Source organism: Saccostrea cucullata, unplaced genomic scaffold (assembly GCF_032062105.1).
Source record: "Saccostrea cucullata isolate Sc308-1 unplaced genomic scaffold, CSIRO_AGI_Scuc_v1 ctg117, whole genome shotgun sequence".
In the NCBI taxonomy this organism is placed as follows: domain Eukaryota; kingdom Metazoa; phylum Mollusca; class Bivalvia; order Ostreida; family Ostreidae; genus Saccostrea; species Saccostrea cuccullata.
In genome coordinates this window covers 60,455-82,148 of record NW_026932623.1, presented here as the reverse complement: position 1 = coordinate 82,148, position 21,694 = coordinate 60,455, and the positions used below count along the sequence as shown (strand labels likewise).

At 39.2% G+C, this 21,694-nt stretch overlaps 1 protein-coding gene across 1 annotated transcript in view; it reads left to right on the top strand.

The window, feature by feature from the left end:
* LOC134235656 (uncharacterized) overlaps nt 1-21,694 on the top strand; it is an 81,105-nt gene that overhangs the window by 56,560 nt on the left and 2,851 nt on the right. The window contains exons 73-117 of the mRNA XM_062717794.1: nt 153-425; nt 573-707; nt 828-1,052; nt 1,254-1,385; nt 1,580-1,744; nt 1,934-2,056; nt 2,290-2,461; nt 2,704-2,879; nt 3,113-3,304; nt 3,618-3,839; nt 3,952-3,972; nt 4,406-4,659; nt 4,844-5,064; nt 5,391-5,608; nt 7,252-7,395; nt 7,691-7,855; nt 8,119-8,448; nt 8,621-8,729; nt 8,821-9,080; nt 10,693-10,848; nt 11,023-12,031; nt 12,121-12,268; nt 12,397-12,526; nt 12,916-13,270; nt 13,394-13,539; nt 13,651-13,834; nt 13,980-14,038; nt 14,152-14,469; nt 14,554-14,732; nt 14,879-15,214; nt 15,456-15,653; nt 15,809-16,012; nt 16,178-16,384; nt 16,519-16,647; nt 16,775-16,978; nt 17,418-17,624; nt 18,002-18,205; nt 18,320-18,424; nt 18,534-18,674; nt 18,820-19,008; nt 19,859-20,006; nt 20,213-20,376; nt 20,525-20,794; nt 20,934-21,207; nt 21,355-21,687. Coding sequence (XP_062573778.1) covers nt 153-425; nt 573-707; nt 828-1,052; nt 1,254-1,385; nt 1,580-1,744; nt 1,934-2,056; nt 2,290-2,461; nt 2,704-2,879; nt 3,113-3,304; nt 3,618-3,839; nt 3,952-3,972; nt 4,406-4,659; nt 4,844-5,064; nt 5,391-5,608; nt 7,252-7,395; nt 7,691-7,855; nt 8,119-8,448; nt 8,621-8,729; nt 8,821-9,080; nt 10,693-10,848; nt 11,023-12,031; nt 12,121-12,268; nt 12,397-12,526; nt 12,916-13,270; nt 13,394-13,539; nt 13,651-13,834; nt 13,980-14,038; nt 14,152-14,469; nt 14,554-14,732; nt 14,879-15,214; nt 15,456-15,653; nt 15,809-16,012; nt 16,178-16,384; nt 16,519-16,647; nt 16,775-16,978; nt 17,418-17,624; nt 18,002-18,205; nt 18,320-18,424; nt 18,534-18,674; nt 18,820-19,008; nt 19,859-20,006; nt 20,213-20,376; nt 20,525-20,794; nt 20,934-21,207; nt 21,355-21,687 — 9,534 coding nt within the window. The remainder of the gene's footprint in view (nt 1-152; nt 426-572; nt 708-827; nt 1,053-1,253; nt 1,386-1,579; nt 1,745-1,933; nt 2,057-2,289; nt 2,462-2,703; nt 2,880-3,112; nt 3,305-3,617; nt 3,840-3,951; nt 3,973-4,405; nt 4,660-4,843; nt 5,065-5,390; nt 5,609-7,251; nt 7,396-7,690; nt 7,856-8,118; nt 8,449-8,620; nt 8,730-8,820; nt 9,081-10,692; nt 10,849-11,022; nt 12,032-12,120; nt 12,269-12,396; nt 12,527-12,915; nt 13,271-13,393; nt 13,540-13,650; nt 13,835-13,979; nt 14,039-14,151; nt 14,470-14,553; nt 14,733-14,878; nt 15,215-15,455; nt 15,654-15,808; nt 16,013-16,177; nt 16,385-16,518; nt 16,648-16,774; nt 16,979-17,417; nt 17,625-18,001; nt 18,206-18,319; nt 18,425-18,533; nt 18,675-18,819; nt 19,009-19,858; nt 20,007-20,212; nt 20,377-20,524; nt 20,795-20,933; nt 21,208-21,354; nt 21,688-21,694) is intronic.

Here is a 21,694-nt window from a genome sequence, read left to right as displayed (position 1 = left end):
AAATGAACAAGAAACAATTTGGAGAACATCGTGTTTTCTTCATATACCTGCATTGTAATTTTTCCAGAGTATGCTTCTATTGCATTTTTAAAACTTTTGAAGAATTAATTGATTCCTCTTTCAATGGTTGAATTACTTTTTCATACTAACAGGAACCTACTGTCCACAAGGCACATTTGGCAACACAACAGGACTGAGAACGGCCAATGAATGTATCGCCTGTGAGCCCGGCTATTACTGCCCCTCCCAGGGACATACACAACCTTACGACCAGTGTAGTGCTGGTTACTACTGCTCTGGGGGATCTATTGAGGCCAGCCCTGTGGGTCAGGCCTATGGATACATCTGTCCTGTTGGACACTACTGCCCACGGGGAACTCCGGTCTTGGTACCTTGTCCCAAAGGAACCTATCAGCCAGGCACAGGTAAGTTACTCTCAATGTTCCAATGCAAGATTATAAGAATTCTAAAGCTTTCAAATGTTATGCACTAAATATAAAAGCCTTTTTTAAAAATTATGATCAGATCATTGAAATCGATCCGGACATTTTGAGAATCTGTTATATTTATAGGAAAGTCCCAGCTGTCACATTGTGTGGACTGCTCACCCGGTCGTTACTGTCTGGAAGCTGGTAATGACACGACAACTGGGGATTGTCAGGCAGGGTACTACTGCACTGGTAAAGCGGAGGTTCCCAACCCTACAGGTAAATATTGCAAGAAAGATAAAAACAGTTAAAAACAGCACCTGACTTTCATAATCTAATCTATTGTTAGACATTCACCTTTTCAGTACCTTATTGTTTTAATTCATTTCTCCATAACAGATGGAACAACAGGAGATATTTGCCCTATTGGTAATTACTGCCCCACTGGTTCATCATCTCCCCGGCAATGCAGTTCCACCACCTACATGAACCACACCGGTGCAGCCGTCTGTTACACCTGTCCTGAGGGGTACATGTGTACCTCGGGCAGCACTGCTGACCCCTGCCCCCAGGGATACTACTGTCCTATAGGGACTGGTACAGACAAGAAACCATGTCCTGTGGGTGAGTGCTGTTTCACGGGTCATTTGAAACAAAATCTTGCTCCAAAAAAGTTTTGAACATGAAAATGATATAAGTATATCTTAGGCTTTATGGAAAAAACTGTTTTATTCAGTACATATTTAGGAAAAAAAACCTTTTAATATAAGACATTTTTGGAACTTCTGTATAAATTTCAAAGATAAAACTACTCTGTCTTTCTAGGAACATTTGGAGCGACAGACAGACTGAGTAACGAGACAGAGTGTACAGCCTGTACAGGAGGACATTACTGTGACTCTCAGGCCCTGACCCTGCCAGCTGGAGGATGTAGCGCCGGCTACTACTGTGTCTCAGGTAAATACATGTAATTGAAAAGAAGTTCCAGATCACACAGGAAGTCTCAATATATAAACTGCAATGTGTAACAATGTGAATTTCAGTGTACTTCAGTATGTATGGTACATCTGATCATTATATTGTGACAGAAGCACAAGGACATATTATTATGTCATTGAGGAACATAGTGCTAACTGAGTTTTGATTTATAGGTGTGAACATTGCCTCCCCTGCTGTGGCTGGGACCTTCCTTGGTGATGGAGGGGTGTGCCCCCCAGGAACAGAGTGCCCTGTCAACTCCAGCTATCCTACACCCTGTGCCCCGGGGAAATATGCTCCAATGGGAACGACTGCAGCGTGTAGTGATTGCCCAGCTGGTATGGCTATCAGGAAGATTTCTTGTCTTAGTTTTACAATTTTAGTTTGAATTTTTCTCTCTTACTCTGTGTATTTGTTTATGCGAAGGAAGTAGATTCACATAAAGAAGGAATGTATACCACCTGATTTACCTTTACATAATTTCAAGCTATTTGTTGATAAAATGACCACAACTATATATATTTTAGGTTACTACTGTGTAAATGCCACTGTGACCCCCACTACTTGTCCAGTAGGACACTACTGTCCTAAGAACACAGAGTTTGATCACCACTACCCATGTCCTCCAGGAACTTATTACAACCAGACTGGTAAGGATCATATTATTTACCACAATTAATGGATTTGATTTCGCTGTTAAGTTTGTGTTTTCAGGACAGATTGATAGTGTTTGGAATATGTAAGTGTAATGTCTTAGATAGATTTAAAACTGTATCCACAAGGAAAAAGACATCCTGTTGTTTTATAAAGGTGATATTTGTAGATTCTTATCTCAAACTTTGACATACCCCTAGCTTATCACTGTAAATGATTCTATAAATAGGAGCCTTGGCAGCAACTGACTGTATGGACTGCCCCCCTGGCCAGTACTGTGAGGGGACAGGCAATGTTTACCCCACAGGCTTTTGTGACGAGGGATTCTGGTGTGGAGGCAAGTCCTTCCAGAGACGACCGTATGACACAGGAAACCTCACAGTTATCAACGGCACTACCAAGTACGCAAACATTTACTGCTGTTTCACACCTGTACTTTAAAAAGGATGGTCATCTTAATATTTACATCATAATTTTTTCAAAGGAACATTACGCAGATGAATGGCTATTGTTTTTGTACTTCTTAACATATGAACTGGTACTTGTCAGTAATCATTGCAATACTTCTTGGACTATCTTGTAAGATTAAGCAGTGATAGAAAATTGATTTTATCGTGTTACAACCTGCCATGTGTAATTTCAGTGACTTGTATTCCAATGACACCTGTGCCCCTCTGTGGGGATGTGTTTGTCCAGCATTCCAAATGACCAGCGGGGGAATCTGTCCCATGGGATACTTCTGTCCAGTTGGGTCATCTCAACCCTCAGCCTGTACCCCGGGCATGTACTGTGAGACACCTGGACTGCCCCTCCCTACAGGTGTGTTCATAGAATTCAGGTTATAAACACCTGCATAATCAATATTTATGTACATAAGAATAATTCGAAAATAAAACTTACAATTATTAATTTAATGTAAAATAAATTGATCAGTTTATGCAAATTCAGTTAAAATTAGTACTTTAAGCCCAGGAAAAGTACATTTGCAGTCTTATACAAATCAAACTGTATGTTAATGCTTTTGTTACCACATACATTTGTACTTCCAATAGGAAACTGCAGTGCAGGCTGGTACTGCAATCACACAAGTTCCACCAAATATCAACATGTCTGTCCGGCTGGATCGTACTGCCCATCAGGATCAGATATCCCCACTCCTTGTCCAGCTGGAACATACTCCGGTCTGGATAACAACGGAGCCCTCAGTGATTGTGTCAACTGTACAGCGGGCCAGTACTGTCATGGTAAGATCTTAGATATACAGTGTTAATTGTATCATGCTGGCCATCGTTTTAAAATGTTATTCTGTCTTGTTTAACTGGTGATAATATCCGATCTTCACATATCCGATTGATAACCAAAGCGTATAAATGGGGTCCACTGTAGCTAATTAACTATTCCATGTTTGTGAAGTATAGTTTTCATTTTACAAGTTTGAAAGCCAGCTTATTTGAAAATTCAGTAAAAATGTTTGATATGATTTTATTATTGAGGTTAGGAACTAATACTAGTTGGGAAAAAAAAATATTTTATTTTATTCTGGATTTTTGTCCTCAGGTCTTGGAAACACAGCTCCTACTGCTCAATGTTCATCAGGATACTACTGCCCTGGGGGCCAGGAGACCAGCACACCCTCAGGACTGGAGTGCTTTGCAGGCCATTATTGTCCCCAGGGCTCGAATTACCCCATCATGTGTGCCAATGGAACCTATCAACCAAGTCCAGGACAAGACAGCTGTCTCACCTGCCCAGCTGGATATTTCTGTGATGCTGCAACAGGTAACTACAATAACATTGATATAGAGTTTACAGTTATTCCATGGAAACAGTGAATGTATTTATCATTGAAAACTTTTGATGGATGTGACTAATTCATTATTATTATTTACAGGAAATGTGACATACGTGAATGGTAAATTGGAACACTTGCATGTTTTTATAATACATTCTCCTCAATTATTCCATCTCTCACTAGCATGTTTTTGATGCTATGTCATCTAAGATTACCTAAGTGATTTTAACCTTTCAGAGTGTTGTAACATTGAAACCTAACATAATATACTAATTAAGTGTAAAAATACCTGAAAAAAGTAAATAACTTATTGCTTCGTACTAATCTAATGCATGTCCAAATATATTCTTGTAAATGATATCTGCTCTGATTCAATGTGCACAGTGGTTCCAGATATCTTGACAGCACTCTTACCATATCCTCAACTTCCTCCATCAATAATACCTATCATATTCTTTTAATTTTTCTTATTTATCATAGTATTTCTTTTTTCAAAAAAAAGAGAGAAAGATCCTAGTTATATTATCACACTTGTAATTCATTTCTTTTTTAGGAAATCCTGTGGTGAACCCCACAGCTTGCCCCACAGGATATTACTGCCCTGAGGGTACAATTTCTGGCCAGTCCTATCCCTGCCCTATAGGAACGTTTGGTCCCAACCAGTACCTGTTTGCCCAGGAGAACTGTACATCTTGTACAGCAGGCTACTACTGTGAACAGGCAGGGTTGTCTGCCCCTACTGGAGAGTGCTATGGAGGCTTCTACTGCACAGGTGGCGCTGAAGTTGCTGAACCTGTGCTTCACAATGTGAGTTTTATTTTCTTCTAGATCTGAACCCTACTTGATTCAGAGTCAAAATACCTATAAATCTGCAATGTTGATTGTAATTATAGAAAATTTAATATTTTATACTTCTTTATAGAGTGAAACTGATTTTTTTTCTTTTTTGGAGGAAGATTCATTGCATTGCTATGTTGATACTTCTGTTTAGGTCAATCTGACCCATAATGTAACCTTCACTGGAAACGACAGATGTCCAACAGGATATTTCTGTCCCAATGGTACCAGCTACCCCCAGCCATGCCCCATAGGGACCTTTTCTGAGGTGAGAGAAGTGTCCCTGGAGAGTGACTGTCAGCCGTGTAGACCAGGGAGATACTGTAATCAACAGGCCTTCACCATGATAACCACGGCCCCCAACTGCTCAGCTGGGTATGTACACTGTATTTCAGGGTCTTGTTTTGATCAAGAAAAGCATTATGGAATGAAATAGAATAATTTTCAATTTATATTTGTAATACAGATTGTTAGCTTCAAAAAAAAAATTATTCAATTTTGAAACATTTCAAGATATGGAGCTTTAACTTGATTTTGTACATCTATATAATTTTGGTATATTTCACACTTGGTTGAAGAAATTTGAAGAAACAAGTGATGAGCACTCATGAGGTTTAAAATCAAAATGATTTGAGTTTGATTTTTGGTTGCATCAACTTGAAATTCCACAATGAACAATTTTATTTGGGTTTTTCTTGAAGATACGTGTGCACAGGGGGTGCCAGTAATCCTATCCCCAATGCAACACATGGCTACATGTGCCCCACCGGTCATTTCTGTGTGGAAGGCACCACACAGGAGGAGGGCTGTCCCCTGGGGACATACCAGTCCAACATGGGTCAGGACCATTGTCTCAACTGTCCTGCCGGCAAAATGTGCACCGAGATGAACTTAACCCTGCCACTGGATTGTAGAACAGGTACGTCTGTCAAGGTCATCTCAGAAATGAGAACATTTTATAGTATCTGTATTAAATTTATTGATCAATAATATGGTTAAATGATGTACAGCCTACTCCGGATATATTGAAATTCAGGGGGCCATGCAAATTATTTCATTATATCCATAATTCAATATAAGCGAAATCGTGAAGCCGCCATTTTTACAAGTTCAATCCCGATCTTAAATAAAGAAGAACAAACCCGAACAAATTAATTTGTCATCGTTTATCTATAACAGTGAACAGATTACATAGAATATGAGTCCTTGAAGGTTTAAATATTTTTTTTTATTTCTGTTTCATTGAAAAGACAATCTTCACCCCTCATTATTATTCCCCGATCGCATTTATTTACGTTTTGGGGAAAATTCACCGGACTTAAACGGTTGAGTACTGCTGAACGCTGCTTGTATTTCATTGTAAGTGTACTCGGGTTAATACCTTAGTTATTTCGAATTTAGGCATATCAATAGCCATTAACAGTATGTATTTAATTTCAAAGGTATGTTTTTTTCCTAGATCTGTGGGGGTTACTATATTACGTTTAGCAGTTTAGTCTCGATATGTCCGTATTATATACGTGGACGCAAAGAATTTAAAAGTGAGGAATTTTTTTTTTTCGTAAGAGCATGCAGTATAAAAACACATAAGGTAGAAACTTAATTATTCACACCTTTGTATATCAACTGGTCAATCAGGCATAATTTCTGTCACCAACCGTAACGACAGCCGCCAGGGAGTACTTCAATTTAACCGTTATGAAAACAACAATTAACTCATTATTTCACATCTGTTATTTTAATGCAAAGAATGTGAGAGACAAAAACTGGGGATTTATATAAACAAAACAAGTCAATTTCAAGCTTTTATTCTTTATACTCAGCTATAGGAAATTTAACAAATTGCAACATCAAGAAACACACGATACACATAACATCAATATAAACAAAGATAAAATACTTATATGTACATGTATTTTATGTTGATAGCAAAGAAATTGTGAGTAGAATGGCCTTAAACCGATGGCCTGGTACGATGACCTTCATGTGTGAGGCCGATGGCCTCGTATAGTTTGGCCGATGGCCTTGATTTCCGAAAATGGCCGATGGCCTTGACCATGGCCGATGGCCTGTATTTCCGATGGCCTTGTGGTAAATGGCCTATATGCGTGTGTGTCTAGGCCGATGGCCTTGCATATGTATAAAGTTCTACTGAGAAAATAACACATGTTCATGTGTTAAATGCCCAAACGAAGGTATTACAAATATTGTGCTGTTGAACGAATGATGGCGCTAAACTGTAGGCCTATCTGATTGGTTATCTAAGTCACGTGATGTAAATATGATACTCTGGGTAATTACTATTTATATAAACAATATTTAATTACATTAAAATCATTTTATTTCTATTTCAAAATAACCGGAATTTCAAAATAAGCGAGTTCAATATAAGTGGAGTAAGCTGTATATACTTTTGTCCATTATTGGCTTTCTCACTATCAGTTTTAAGAGTACTAGTATAACATTTAAAAAAAAGTTATCCACTGAATGAGTAACCATACAATTAACATTTAAGGGTTCTTCTGTACATCTTCATCATTTTATCATGTGTTTTTTATGAAGGCTATTACTGTTTGGCCGCCCAGGACCCCATACCTTGTCCTAACGGTACCTATAACAACGCCACAGGAATGGATGACCTCACAGACTGTGTGGACTGTCCAGTAGGAAAATACTGTGAAGGAATCGGGAACAGTGTCCCTGATGGTCAGTTATAAACACATTCCATATCTTAAATTTATAAATTCTGGGGAACATGTATATTGTATAGGAATATGCAAATTATATTGTGAGGCATAACTTCTGAAACAAACACTGAACATGGTATACTTCCTGTACACTGTTACTGCTTATTATTAAATTTCTAGATACAATAAAAGACACCTATAGCAAACACACTTATTATAAATTGATAAATTTTACTGAGACAAATGTCACTTAGATGTTGTGATAACAATTACTGGTTAACAGTATTATTAATGCCTTTATTTACACACAACAGGTGACTGTGATGCTGGATATTTCTGTGAGGGTGGAGCCATCAGCCGTGCCCCCTCCCCCTCACTGACCTACCCCAACAATGGACCATGTGACCCAGGGAGATACTGTGTGTCAGGGACCAGCAGTCAAGTAGAGTGTCCTGCCGGTACCTTCAGAAACAACTCAGGTAAGCAAAGAAAAAGTTTATAGCAACTAAAAGGGCAAAGTCATATTTTATGCAGATACTACAAGATTTGAATCAATTTGCATAGATACATAATATGTAATTATGTGATTTTTTTCTAAGAATAAATGATTTAGATATTTTTTTGCCATTATAAAAATAAAAAATTAAACTCAAGTTCTTTAAGCCATCACCATATTTTGTTCCAATATTGAGTATGTATGTACTGAGCCATTAATATAAAAGTTTTGCCTTCTTTGTATTAGGAGCTGCATCATTATCAGATTGTCTCCCCTGCACTGGTGGTTACTACTGTGCAGGCACTGGACTGACCTCACCCACCGGCCTGTGTTCTGCCGGCTACTACTGTCCAGACAAAGAAAACAGTTCTTCTGCCACACCCACTGGCTTCCAGTGCCCAGCAAACTACATGTGTCCAGAGGGAACCGCTGACCCCATAGCCTGTCCATCCGGGGAGTACCAGGCCAATCCTGGGAAATCCACGTGTGACAAGTGTCCAGCTGGCTATTTCTGTAACACAACTGGAAATGTGCCAATCAAATATGACTGTCCACCATTCCATTATTGTCCAGAAGGTGAGAAATAGAAACTTTGTAATTTTTGTTCATTGCTTTTTAATCATGCTTGATTCTGTCAGGGATATATGGATTAGAAGTATGCTTTGACAAATTGCAAACAAAAAGAGATGAGAGTTCTATAGCAGGAACATATCAAGCCTTGTATAAAATGGAAATCTCTATATTATAGGAACCTGGAATCCAACAAACTGTCCTGATGGAACATTTACCTTCTCCAATATGACTAATCTGGAATCTGCTGCTGAGTGCTTGCCCTGTCTACCTGGAAATTACTGCAGGTTTGGCTCTATTAACTAGAATATGGTTAGAGTTGTAAATGTGCAAACAAATTTTGGTTTTATGTTAAATATTTGTTGTTTTTATTTGCAGAGGAGGACAAATTTCCAGTGAGTGTTTAGCTGGTTACTGGTGTAAATCTGGATCAAGCAATAACCTTGTCAACAGAACCATGGAATTCCAAAACTGCTCAGCCAATCAGGACTGTTCTGGCCTGTGTCCCAGAGGTTACTATTGTCCCCAGGGTATAGATCTACCTGTCCCGTGCCCCGAGCATACCTTCAGAGGTACAGAAGGAGCTGAGACTGCCGCTCAATGTGACCCTTGTCCTGCTGGCTTCTACTGCCCATCAGGTAAAGAGTTCGAGTGATTCTGGAAATACTCATATTTATTTTAAGATAATGCACCATATGACATTGAGCTAATATAATTCAATTAATGCAGGAATTCATTTTCATTAATGGTGTTGTGTACTTTAAAAAATATTTTCTTTGAATGAAATTATAAATAAGGGATTTCTTTATATGCATACATTAATGATCTTTCTTTCTTTATATTACAGCTGGTAAGTTGCATGCTTTCAGTTGAGATTTCTGTATATGTGATTTATGGCTTCTTTATATACAGATCCCCCCTGTAGCATCAGTTCCTTTCTGATATCCATATGAGTGTGTTCCCCATAGATAAACCTTACAGTGTATTATACATATATTTTTTTTACAGCTGCTTTATGTTGCATGTTTTATTAGATAAAATATTTTTGTTCAGTTTTCTTTTCGACTTAGTATGCATATAGAACACTTTTTTTTAAATTTTAGCAATCATAAACCCCAAATCAGAAAAATGTACAATGAACCTTAGACCCTTTTTTCCATATGCCAAGCACGCTTAAACACCCACCGTGATGTCTTTTAAGGAAATTGAAAATTTATAATTATGTAGTTGAGTTCCTTCACAAATTCCCTGCTTGCTTTTTTTTTTGGCTTGTCATACTATTTTATTTTTGTACATGAACTATACATCCAGTTCTCCTAAAGAATACGTTGCCCCAAAGTGAAAGATGCATTGATGCTTTCTCAACAAGTGACATTACTGTAATAAATTAAAGATTCCCTTACTACCCTTTCAATGACCATATTATATTGGAATTCCTTAAATCATTTATCAAATCTAAATATACTGGATGCAGAAACTAGGTTTTATATTTATTTTTATGAACGGAATGCTGCTTTAATTTGCTTTTTTTTTTTTTTTTTTTTTACCAAATTTGTACTGCATGCAGTCATCACAAGAACATCATTGTTCAATTTTTAAATTCTTTGTGCCAGCCACATGAATGTTGCTATAATATTGAAGTTTTACAGAGCAGCAATATTTATGATATTTGTGAATTTATGCTTGATTTGCCAAAATAAACAATCTAACATATAAAATAAAATTGATTGTTTTGCAGTGATGTCTTTTTTTTTTTTAAAAAATTGAAGTATATAATTTCTGCAATATAACAAAATGTTTATTCTTTATAATACTGAATATAAGTATTCTTTATAGTTTAGATTCCCGTGAGTCATGCAGGTTTTATGTGCAAGAATTTAATTTATAAGATAAAATAATTAATGTCTTGGAAAATGAGTCGCATGAAATGTGAACAATTTACAGCGTTTTGATTAACAGATCTATTTGTTTAAAAAAAAAAACAACAATTGTTTGAAAAATCATTAACTTCCCATACCGTAAGTTTTTTGTTTCCAGGAAGGGAAAATTACCATAAAATTTTGTTTTTATTCTCAGACAGTATTGTAAACAAGCACACATATGAATTTGTATTGAATACAATCTTATACGAGGAGTGTGTTATAAGGAGCAAAATTTGTGTTCTCCTATAAATCTATATGTGTAAGTTTAAAATTCCCTGGGATGTCTTAATATAAAACCATTATATGACCGTGTAAATTTTCTCTGTAGGCACTGCTGATCCTGACCCCTGTCCCATTGGTTATTACTGTGAGGAGGGAAATGGTACCACTGAATGTCCCAGACTGCAATTCAGAAACATCACAGGGGCAGCAACTGTGTCTGATTGCTTCCCCTGTGTGGCAGGGTTCTACTGTAATGAGACAGGTAAAGAGGAAAAAGAAAACACATTTTTTGACTTTCTTTTAGCAAGTTCTTATTTCTTTAACAAGTTAAAGATGGGATTAAACATTTGATTTGCAGGTTCAATCTTTATAAAGTTAAAAGTGTTTCAAGGTACATGTATTTGAGCTAGAATTTACCTGAGATGTTTAATTTTAGGTATGTCTGATTACTCTACCTATCCATGTCCACCTGGATTCTATTGTCTGGAGGGGTCGGAGCCCATACTCTGTCCTGCGGGTAGGATGAGAGATAGTGCAGGGGCTGAGAATTACACAGACTGTGAACTTTGTCGCGGTGGTTACTATTGCCCCAATGACACAATCAATACACAAGGCATCCCCTGTAGAGCTACTTATGAATGCCCCACGGGTGCTTCCATAGAAATTGACTGTCGCCCAGGACATTACTGCCCAGGTGTAACTGGTACCCCGCCCATCTGCCCACCAGGTTACTACTGTCCAAACGCAACCGAGACTCCCATTTTATGTGTGTACCCATTCTACTGCCCACAGGGAAGCAATATGACCTTGGCCTGTGACCTTGGATATCAAGCATTGACCCATGCTGGCATTAGATATGACAAAGCAATGTCATGTAGAATCTGTCCACCTGGCTATTATGGAAATTCTACTACCAGAGCCACCTGTGAGCTTTGTCCAGCTGGATTCTATTGTCCAGAAGGAACTGGTCATGGTAACACAAATGCCTGTCCAATTGGCACATACTGTCCTATAGGCTCAGATCATCCCACAAACTGCCCTGCTGGGTACCGAGGGGAGAAGCTTCGAGCTGAGAGTTTCTATGACTGTCATGGCTGCCCTGCCGGAACGTACAGTGATACAGAGGCTGCCACTCACTGTAAGCCTTGTGGAAGCTCCTCCTACTCCACAGGAAACAGCTCCATCTGTACCTGTCTAGGGAAGTACCGCTCCTTCCAGAAGTCTGTAGGATCCTGTGTGTGCCTGTCTGGCTATATCTACTATGATGAGACCGACACCCAGCAAACAGAGGAGAACTCTGATGAAGACTGTCAGCAGATCGTGGACACCAGATGTACAGAGTATGAAGTACGGCTCTCCTCCACCAGGCAGTGCGTCCTCAAGGAATTGGTCAATTGTAACGCAGGATGTGACCCATCCGGATATCTGGACGTGGAACTTGGAGTGTATGTATAGATAAGCCACACATTTATTTTTAATGTTTTGTCCTGTATTGCTAAGAGACAAACTTTAGGTTCATTCACTGTTTTTACAGGTGTCTGTGTAACAACTTGATAGCGGCTGACTCTGTCTGCGATGCCTCATGTCTGGCTGTAGCCCCAGCTGTAACAGCAGAGTTACAGAATGATGGAACACTACAAGTGACAATCACCAACTCAAGCGGCCATGTGGTGGAAGCAAAGGTGAATGTCACATTGATTATTTTTTTTGTTATAATTTTTTAAAAGGTGTGCTTGAACAGATTTTTTTTCTGGAAATTTTAGAACATTTATTTCACAAACAGTACATTTGATGATACTTTGTATTTTAGACAATGACGGACATATTTGGCCCACTGGAGAGTACCAATGGTGTGAAAGGGGTGATGGTGGTCAACTTTTATGATGACCGCATCACAGCATCAATCTTTAGAGATCAGAATGAGGCTAAGGATTTGTTCTGTAAGTATAAACAACTGTTACAATCATACTGTCAGACTGATTGTTTACATTTACTTAAAAGAATATGTAATTATCTTCACAATGTATTTTCTGCTGATGACAAATTCTCAAGTAGTACCACTGTAGAAATGGACACAAGTTAAGTTTTAGAGATCACAACATGGGCTTTGCTCATCAAATACAGTAAAATTCGTTTAGTATGAACACGGATATAGTTAATTCATGAATATAGCAAAGTTGTCTTGGATCCCCAGCTATATGAATTTAACGAATTCCTTATATGGATATAACAAATTACTGATATAGTGAAGTAATTTCATAGGTCCCAGTGACTTCGTTATAATCAAGTTTTACTGTACATATAATTGTTGCCTCTCATTTTGATTCAGTGACAGCTGAAGAGATGGCCAATGGAGTGACCAATGCTCCGGGGACACACATCGGTAGACGTCGTCTGCTGACCACCACTGTCCCCAATAACCAGATCTCAAACAGCATTCTGTGTCTGGAACTCAATGAAATGGTCATGTTTAAAGTCTGGATCAACGACACTGACCGCACCAAGAGCCACTACCCAGTCTATCTAAAGGACCATCTGTTCAGCAATAACCCTAACTTTGACTATGGACAGTTCCTGGCTCTGAAGAACTTGATAGAGACAACCAATGTTAATATCTCTACATTTGCCTTTGTCTTCACAGAAGCTGGAAATTATGTCTTCCAGGACTACTCCACCTCCACATCGTAAGTTGCTCTGTTGAACTTTGGGAACTCATATTACCTTGATACCATGTCAGAGTATGTCAGTATGAGTTGGGTTTCCCTATGTAATCCATTGTTGTGCTGATATCTTTTCTGTTTTTTCAGCCTGATCTACATTAAAGTGATGAATGCTGGCACCACCTGTGGTACTGGGTCCAGAGTCCAGGCAGCCACTGCCTCCAGTCTGGTGTCACTTGGATTCTATAAGGCAAACCCCAGCAATGTGGCACCGGACTGGGGACTTATAATTGGTAATACTATAACCTTTGTTGTTGGAATAATAGCTTTGTCCAAATTACGATAATATTCATAAATCACATTACTTATCACATTGTTTCATGCTGAGTGATTTTCTTTGACAGGTATGATCGCATTCTTTGGTGTTCTGGTCTTGTTACTTGTCATTGCTGTGTTGGTCTGGAGACCTGTAGAGGCTGGGTTATACCCCATGAAACACTGGAAACCCCAGTACCGCAGCCTGGGAGCCCCACCCCCTGTCACTTCCTATCTGAGATACAAGCCAGGGTCCTGGCCTGAACAATCCATGTAAGTACTGACACCCAATACCTGTCTTGGTCAATTTTCAGTGAAAAAGAGATCTGTTTATTATTGTTTTGTATGGGAGTTAAATTTAAAATGGAGGCTAGAATTTTAAACATTTGTAAATGAATTCTCTGTTTACTGTTAGCAGTGGCCTGGGAGAGAGAGTGACTGGTGATGGAGCAGAAGCAGATGTTCTGAACTCTATGGGTAAGACGTCGTATCATCCACCATTATAAAGATTAGCTCCTAAGATTCAATCCACCAGTAATGTAACTTGATTGTGTAATACTGATGTTCATGGTTTATGATCCTTTTAACAGCTGTCAAAGGAGTAGAGGATCTGGAGAACTTCAATGTGAGAGTTTTCTATGACAAACTGGAAGATCAGAACCTCCACCTGGCATCACAGATGGCCAAACAACAGGAAGACCTGAAATCCTTCTACAAGAAGATCTGTGACCAGAACGAGGAGCTCAAACAGCTGCTGAAGAACCTGGATCCCGCTAAACTGGAGGAACTAGAGAGGAAGGTGGCGGAGCGGGCCAGACAGGAGGAGGGCATGCAGAGAGGAGCAGGGGACGTCTTCAACATCATCAACGGAAAAACTAATATGAGAGATGGAAAATACAGATTTGCTGGTATGATTTCCTCCTGTTTATAATCTTAAGTTTGTCCTATTGTCCTAAGGCTTTGTTATAATCCTTGTGTTTGCTCTCCTCTAGGTGGAAACAACAGAGAGGCAGAGTTGATGACTGCCCTACAGCTCCTACTGAACAGACTGAATTCTGGAAACTTACCAATCAGTCAGAGTGTGTGGGAGGAGATACAGAAGGGAGGAGTAGTACCTGATGGAGGGTCTGTTACCAACATAAATAGACTGCCTGGAGGCAGGGGCAAACAGGTAAATTATGTCAGGTCAGAGTTCAACAACAGCTGGAATTATTTTATCCTTTAAAAGAGTATTAAAGTGTAAAGAGAATAAGGTTACAAATAATTATATAAGGGGTATATATTATTTTAATTTGGACAATAAATGAATTTGTATAGGGTGAAGTGCTCAGAAAACAGAGAGAGGAGAGAATGCAGCTGGAACGAGAATTACAGCAGGATGAGAATGACCAAATCTCAGACCTTGTGTCTCGTACCGAGGACCAGCGTAAAGACACCGTCAACATGATGACTAATGGGCTTGCTGGCAAGCTTGAGGGTGACCCCAAAGATGCACAGGTCAAGGACATTTTAGACAAATATGAGAAGGACCTTGATGCTAACATGAACAAGTTTAACATGGAGAAAGAGAAACAGTTACAAGATTTAAGAAGAAAGTTGGCTGAGAAGAGAAGGAGAAAGGAAGCTCAACTAAGAGAAAAACACAAGCAAGAGGTGATTTATTTCAAGAAAAAGTGAAACTTTAATGCCATATTGTAGACTGAGATTCCTTTAAAAAGACAATAGAAACTAAGTCGTTTTCTTTCCACTTGAGGAATTTTCTTATACAATGAATGATTTGAATCAATACAGTCAAAATTACACAAACTACTTAAATCAGGATTTGAAAAAAATTATAATGTGTATGTGTCCAAGTGTCATAAAAAGTAGTTACACATTTACTATGGTTTTGTAGGCTGAAGAAGCAGGTCTTCCTCCACCTCTTGAAGAAGATGACCACGTGGCCGACACAAAGATCCGACAGTCTGAGGCCCTGTATGACGCTCTGCTGGCAGAGGAGGCTGCTGGGGCCGCTAAAGGAGAGGGCGAGACCGACCACCAACTTAATGAGGACAAACGCAGACTGGAGTCAGAAAAACTCCAGGAACATCTTGTAAGATTCAATCATCTTATTCATTTAAAAATATAGGTGTTTTATTGTAGTGTTTCACAGAATAAAAGCTAAGAGATTCTCACACAATACATGTATATCTTGCACTATGTTTTTGTGGTGTGATTTTTTGACAACACTCTGTCTTTCTTTATCAGAATCAGCTGACTCAACAGGGCATCATTACAGCCCAACAGAAGGATGAACTTCTCAGGAAACACTTAGAAGCTGAGCAGAACCTGAAGAAGGTTCATGACCACCAGAGGGAGACACAGGTGTCTCACCTGAAAGACAAGCTGGCAGACAGACGCAAGAAGAAGTTGGCCAAGCTACGCAGGGAACAGGAACAAGAGCTGTCTGATGTAAGTGTTACAGGCTGATCAGATTGATAACGTTAGATAACTGTATACAATAAATATGTGAGTATATTCTGAATTTTATAAAATCTGCATAATGCTTTAATGGTCACTTCTAAAAAGATGTTTTATGCAATTATGACTAAAGTATTGATTTTCTTTTCCTTTTAGCTGTCTTCTAAACTTATCCAAGATGGAAATACTGAAGATTTAGAACAAGAATTGGAACAACTGAAGAATCTTCATAAACAGCAAATGGAGGCCGCTGAAGCAGAACTCGATGCTGAGGAGAAGGAACACGAACGACGCATCATAAAGAAGGTGGATGATGAACATAATGAGGCTTCAAAGAAGAAACGCAATGAAATATTCAAACAGGTCAGGGTTTTAATCAAACATTTTTTTAAAAGGTTGCAATCTGTTTTACAGGTCATTTTCAGAGAATGTATATGTGGAATAAATCATACAAACTGCTGTGTAAGTGGGATCTATAATTAACTCATCTTTTGCAGATTGCTGACCAGTGCCCAGAGAAGCAGCAGACAGCTATGCAGCGTCTCCTTGACAACTATCACCATGACACCGAGACTCTGGAACAAGAGTTAGCAGTACAGAGAAGTCGTCACATGGCCGACCTTCAGGTAAATTTTCTTTATCAACAAAATAATGCAATAAAAAGCATACACTTTAAAACAAGTTAATTTACTTCTACTTGACCTCAGTTTATATGAAATAAAAACTCAATAAACCTCGTCTTAATTTGATCAGGCCAAGCTTGCTGCCAGAAGAGCCCGTAAATTAGCGGAGTCTCAGAGGAAACTGGATGGGGAGGAGCAGCAGAGGTTGATTTCAGAACAGAATCGTCAGATGCAGCAAGGAGGGGGCGTGGAGGAAGAAGACACAGACCTAGCCCATGTCCCTAAAGTCCAGTACAGTCAGTCCACTGAAGAGCTGGCTCTTCAGAAGGAACAGGTACTAACAAGTCAGGACTATAATATGGAAATACTGGGGAATCATTTGTATTTGTGGGGGACAATGTTTGCGGGCAATCAAAATTTAGATACATGTAGCTCCTGTGAACAATTTCAGGGAGAACTTGTATATACTGAATATTTGATGAAACTTTACATTGAGGAACAATTTATCTTATATTCGTAAAGCCCTTTGTCTCCTTTTATTAATTTTTATTGTCATCAATAAGTTGTCTAGGATTTTATCTTGTATAGTAGAATGAATTTGATTGTTCAACAAATTTTTATCAGTTTTGCATTGAAAAATTGTCATAATTGCAGAAAAATATTGGATTTAAGGTCAATGTCTTCCAAGCTGAACTCCGTCTCTTATTCTCTGTGATTGTGAATTATGGCTGATGTGGCTTAAAAGTATTAATTAAATACATTTGATATTACAGGAGAGGATCAGAGAAGAAATGAAGAAGAGACAGAAACAGGAGAGAGATAAGGTGGTAGAAAGGTTGGATGCTGAGGAAGAGAAAGAAGAGAGGTCACTGGCCAAGGAGCTGGACTCCCAGAAGGAGAAGTTACTGAGGGAGAAGAGAAACCGACAGGCTACCGAGCTGTCCTCACGTAAAGACCTGACTGAGGATCAAATGAAAGAGGTCAGTGTCTGTTTATCTAGAGCAAAGTCAGGTACAATAGAGAGCATACATATGAAGTACTGTATGGTATAATGGTTCAATATTTCAACCACCATTTCATTTCGAACAAAGCGAAGCAATCTGTATGGATCTTTCCATCCTTTTGTCCTTCTATCACTGCATTTAGCTCAGTTTCAAAGAAATTTTCAAAGCATTTCTTACCAACCTTCATTTACTGATACATATTGATGAAAGCATTCAAAGGCAGTCATTTCAAGAGGTATCAAAGCCATATATGTTTATCAGGAAAAGTACCAGGTAGTTGAAATTACACTGTTTACCCTATTAATGACAAGTTGAAGTATTGTTTTTCATCGTAATAAATATCTCATTTCCAGCTTATGGCCTCGCATGAGCAAGAACTTCAAGATCTAGCAGAGAAATTAGAGAATGAGAGACACAGACAATTCCTGAGTTTGAAGGAGAAGCTCAATGCTAAACGTAATAGAAAGATGGATGAAGTACGCAGAAAACAAGATGTGGAGACCACTAAAGAGATGCTTGAACAGAAGAAAGAAGTCGACGAAATCAAATTAAAGAAGGTAAGTCTATAGGACCTTCAGTGCTCAGTTGTGGTTGTGGAGTGATGATTTTACAGTTAAATTCAATTTGATGTTGTGACACAGTTTGTACACAATGTTTTCACGATTTTTCAGGCTAAAGGTGTTGAACATGAAGCCATTGTGGAGGGAATAAAACAGAACGGTGAGGAAGATACAGATAAAGTGGTCAGGGCTGTTCTGGCAAAGAGACACGCTCAGGTAGGTTATCTGTATAGTTCAAGACTGAAGTAAAGTAAGACCAGTAGATAGCTATGAAATAGGAATCTACAGAGTAAATACATGATAAACAACTTCATTTACACAACAGGAAATGCAGGATCTTGAGAACCAGTTTAAGAGTAAGAGGAAACTGGTGGTGGACGACGCTCTCAGTAAGCTGCACGAGAAGTACGACAAACTGCGGGACAGTCTGTCCAAACAGCACCAGGAAGAGTTAGCTGCCCTTCAGGTAAGGGAGGAAAGGGGAATAAGAACATAACCAAACTCAATGGATCCAGAATTTAGACTGAATTCTAAATATGTTTAACTGATAAAATTTTTAAAGCAAAAGATTTGCAAAACAATAAACTGAATAAAATGTTTGTGTGTTGTAGAAGAAGGGATTGAGTCCTGAGGAGTATCAGCACCAGAGAACACAGCTCCTGAACAGACAGCAGCTGGAGATGGCAGAGCTGGAGAGGAAACTGTCTGAGGAGGAACACGAGATAGAGAAGGGGGCACTAACAGACTGGGAAGTCCAGTACGCCAGGGCCAAACTGGAGCTCAAGGAAAAACACTACAAGGTAGGGTCACCCAAAATAGATAGAGATAGAGGGGGGGCACTGACAGACTGGGAGGTCCAGTATGCCAGGGCCAAACTGGAGCTCAAGGAAAAACACTACAAGGTAGGGTCACCCAAAATAGATAGAGATAGAGAGGGGGGTGCTGACGGACTGGGAGGTCCAATACGCCAGGGCCAAACTGGAGCTCAAGGAAAAACACTACAAGGTAGGGTCACCCAAAATAGATAGAGATAGAGAGGGGGGTGCTGACGAACCCAACGCCAGGGCCAAACTGGAGCTCAAGGAAAAACACTACAAGGTAGGGTCACCCAAAATAGATAGACATAGAGAGGGGGGCACTGACAGACTGGGAGGTCCAGTACGCAAGGGCCAAACTGGAGCTCAAGGAAAAACACTACAAGGTAGGGTCACCCAAAATAGATAGAGATAGAGAGGGGGGTGCTGACGAACTGGGAGGTCCAGTACGCCAGGGCCAAACTGGAGCTCAAGGAAAAACACTACAAGGTAGGGTCACCCAAAATAGATAGACATAGAGAGGGGGGCACTGACAGACTGGGAGGTCCAGTACGCCAGGGCCAAACTGGAGCTCAAGAAACACTACATGGTAGGGATGCCAAAAACTGGGGGAGGGGAGGGAGAGTTATTGATCTTATAAATAATGCAAGTAGGTAAGAAAGAGTTTTGGTAGTGAGAGTACAAGTGTATAATTAAATCTTGTCTGCATTCATCTGCTTTGAAAAGACATATTGAGATAAGCATTATTCATTACAAGAGGCCCAAGTCAGGGCAAGTCCTTCGAGTTGCTCAACATTTTATAAAAATACATATATGATATTTAATTGTATGACAGGAATTTGCTGAGGCACTGAAGGAATTTTCACCAGAACATGATGGCATTAAGGAAGCTCAGCATAATGTGGAGGAACTGGAGAAACTCAAACATGAACTGGAACAAGAACGCAAAAACCAGTTAGAGCAGGCCAAGAAAGAACAACAAGGTACAGATGACTTTTTATACATGTTCATATCCTTTTATGCTCTGTCTTATTATGAAAAGTATCGAGTAGGAATGGTCGTTGAATAAAGAATTGCTACTCAGTTAACCACATGGCATACCAACTGATTAACCTAGTTTCAAATTCTTTTAATTTTCATAGTCCCATTTTTCAAGAAAAATTTTGTAACACATTTGAGTGTCTTGCAGACTTTGAAAAGAATGAGAAAAAGCGTTTAGAGGAAGAAATGGAAGAATATGCAAAACAACTAGAAAAGGACACCATTCGTGAAAAAGAACAGCAAGACCGCAAGATTGAACAGCTTAATAAACGCAAAGAAGACATGGTCAAGGAAAAGAAACAGAAAATGAATGTAAGTGAAGCTTAATAGATTATCTCCAACCCCTTCAAAAAAAGTGATGAAAATTGTATTTTGAATAAAAGAAAATTATTAAAAAAAACAACTTAAGTTTTTGTAGATTTTGAGAGCAAAAATAATATGTTTCTGATGTTTTTTCCAGGAGGAACTTGAGAAGATCAGACAACAAGGAGGCAGTGAGGATGAACAGAAACGCTTGATTGAACAACATGAGCGTGACTTACAGAATATACTTAATAAGATGGATGCTGACAAGATGAGAATGCAGAGTAATCTACAAGAGAGGCTGAAAAAGAAGAAGGAAGAAAGACTGAAAAATAAACAGGAGGAGCTGAAAGAAAACTTCAAAGACCACAAACGAGAAATGGAACAGAAACAGAAGAGTGAAGCCAACAGAATCAAGAAGAATGAGGTATGCACCTAGTGATTAGAACAGTACCACAATAAGTTTGTTCATTCTGTACACAGACAGATAATTACAGAAAATATTTTTGATGAGAGATGAATATTCAATATTCAGAAGATGTATTAACCTGTTTTTTACTTTTCAGGCATTGACCATCCAAGAGAGCATCAGTTCAGGCTATGTCCCCCAGCGTACCTCCTCACCACCCCCAAAACAAGACTACCACTCTGACACAGAGGAGCCTGAGACCACAGCACCAGCCCAGGAGCCCATGCCAACCTCCTACCAGATGGCAGCACCTCTCAATGAGGCAGAACTCATGGCCCTCCTCATGGCATCACCAGTATACCAGAAACTGGAACAAATCAAGGATTCTGTCAAAAACGGAATCACACCACCCAAACATAGAATGGATCCTGGTAAGTCTCTGTTCTATTGAACTGAAATAATGAGTCCTTTTATGCACTATTATTTTTTGGTATATCTGATGTTGTATGCAATTTCTATGCAAAACTTCTTGCACTAGGTGTTTTATGAATTAATTTAAACATGACTTATGATTGAAGGTGAAGGGTATCAAGATACCAGAGATGCTGAATGGTCAAAGGACACAGAACTGGTCCCTGTGGACATTGGGTCTCTGAATGCCCGCTCCTTCATTGTTTACAAGTTTGGCTGCTTTGTCACTGACCTCGTATCATCCAGGTGTCATCACGCCCCAGTAACCATCCTTCTGGCTGACAAGATCCCCTCCAACAAGAACCTGGCCAGGAATGCCTTTAGGAATTCCTTCCATTATGATGCCAACAACAGGATTCTCTATATTAGAGTAGCCCGGCTAGACACAGTGGGGGATTTCATTGTGGTGCTCATACATTCCCTTGCTCACATCAAAGCAGGTAGGAA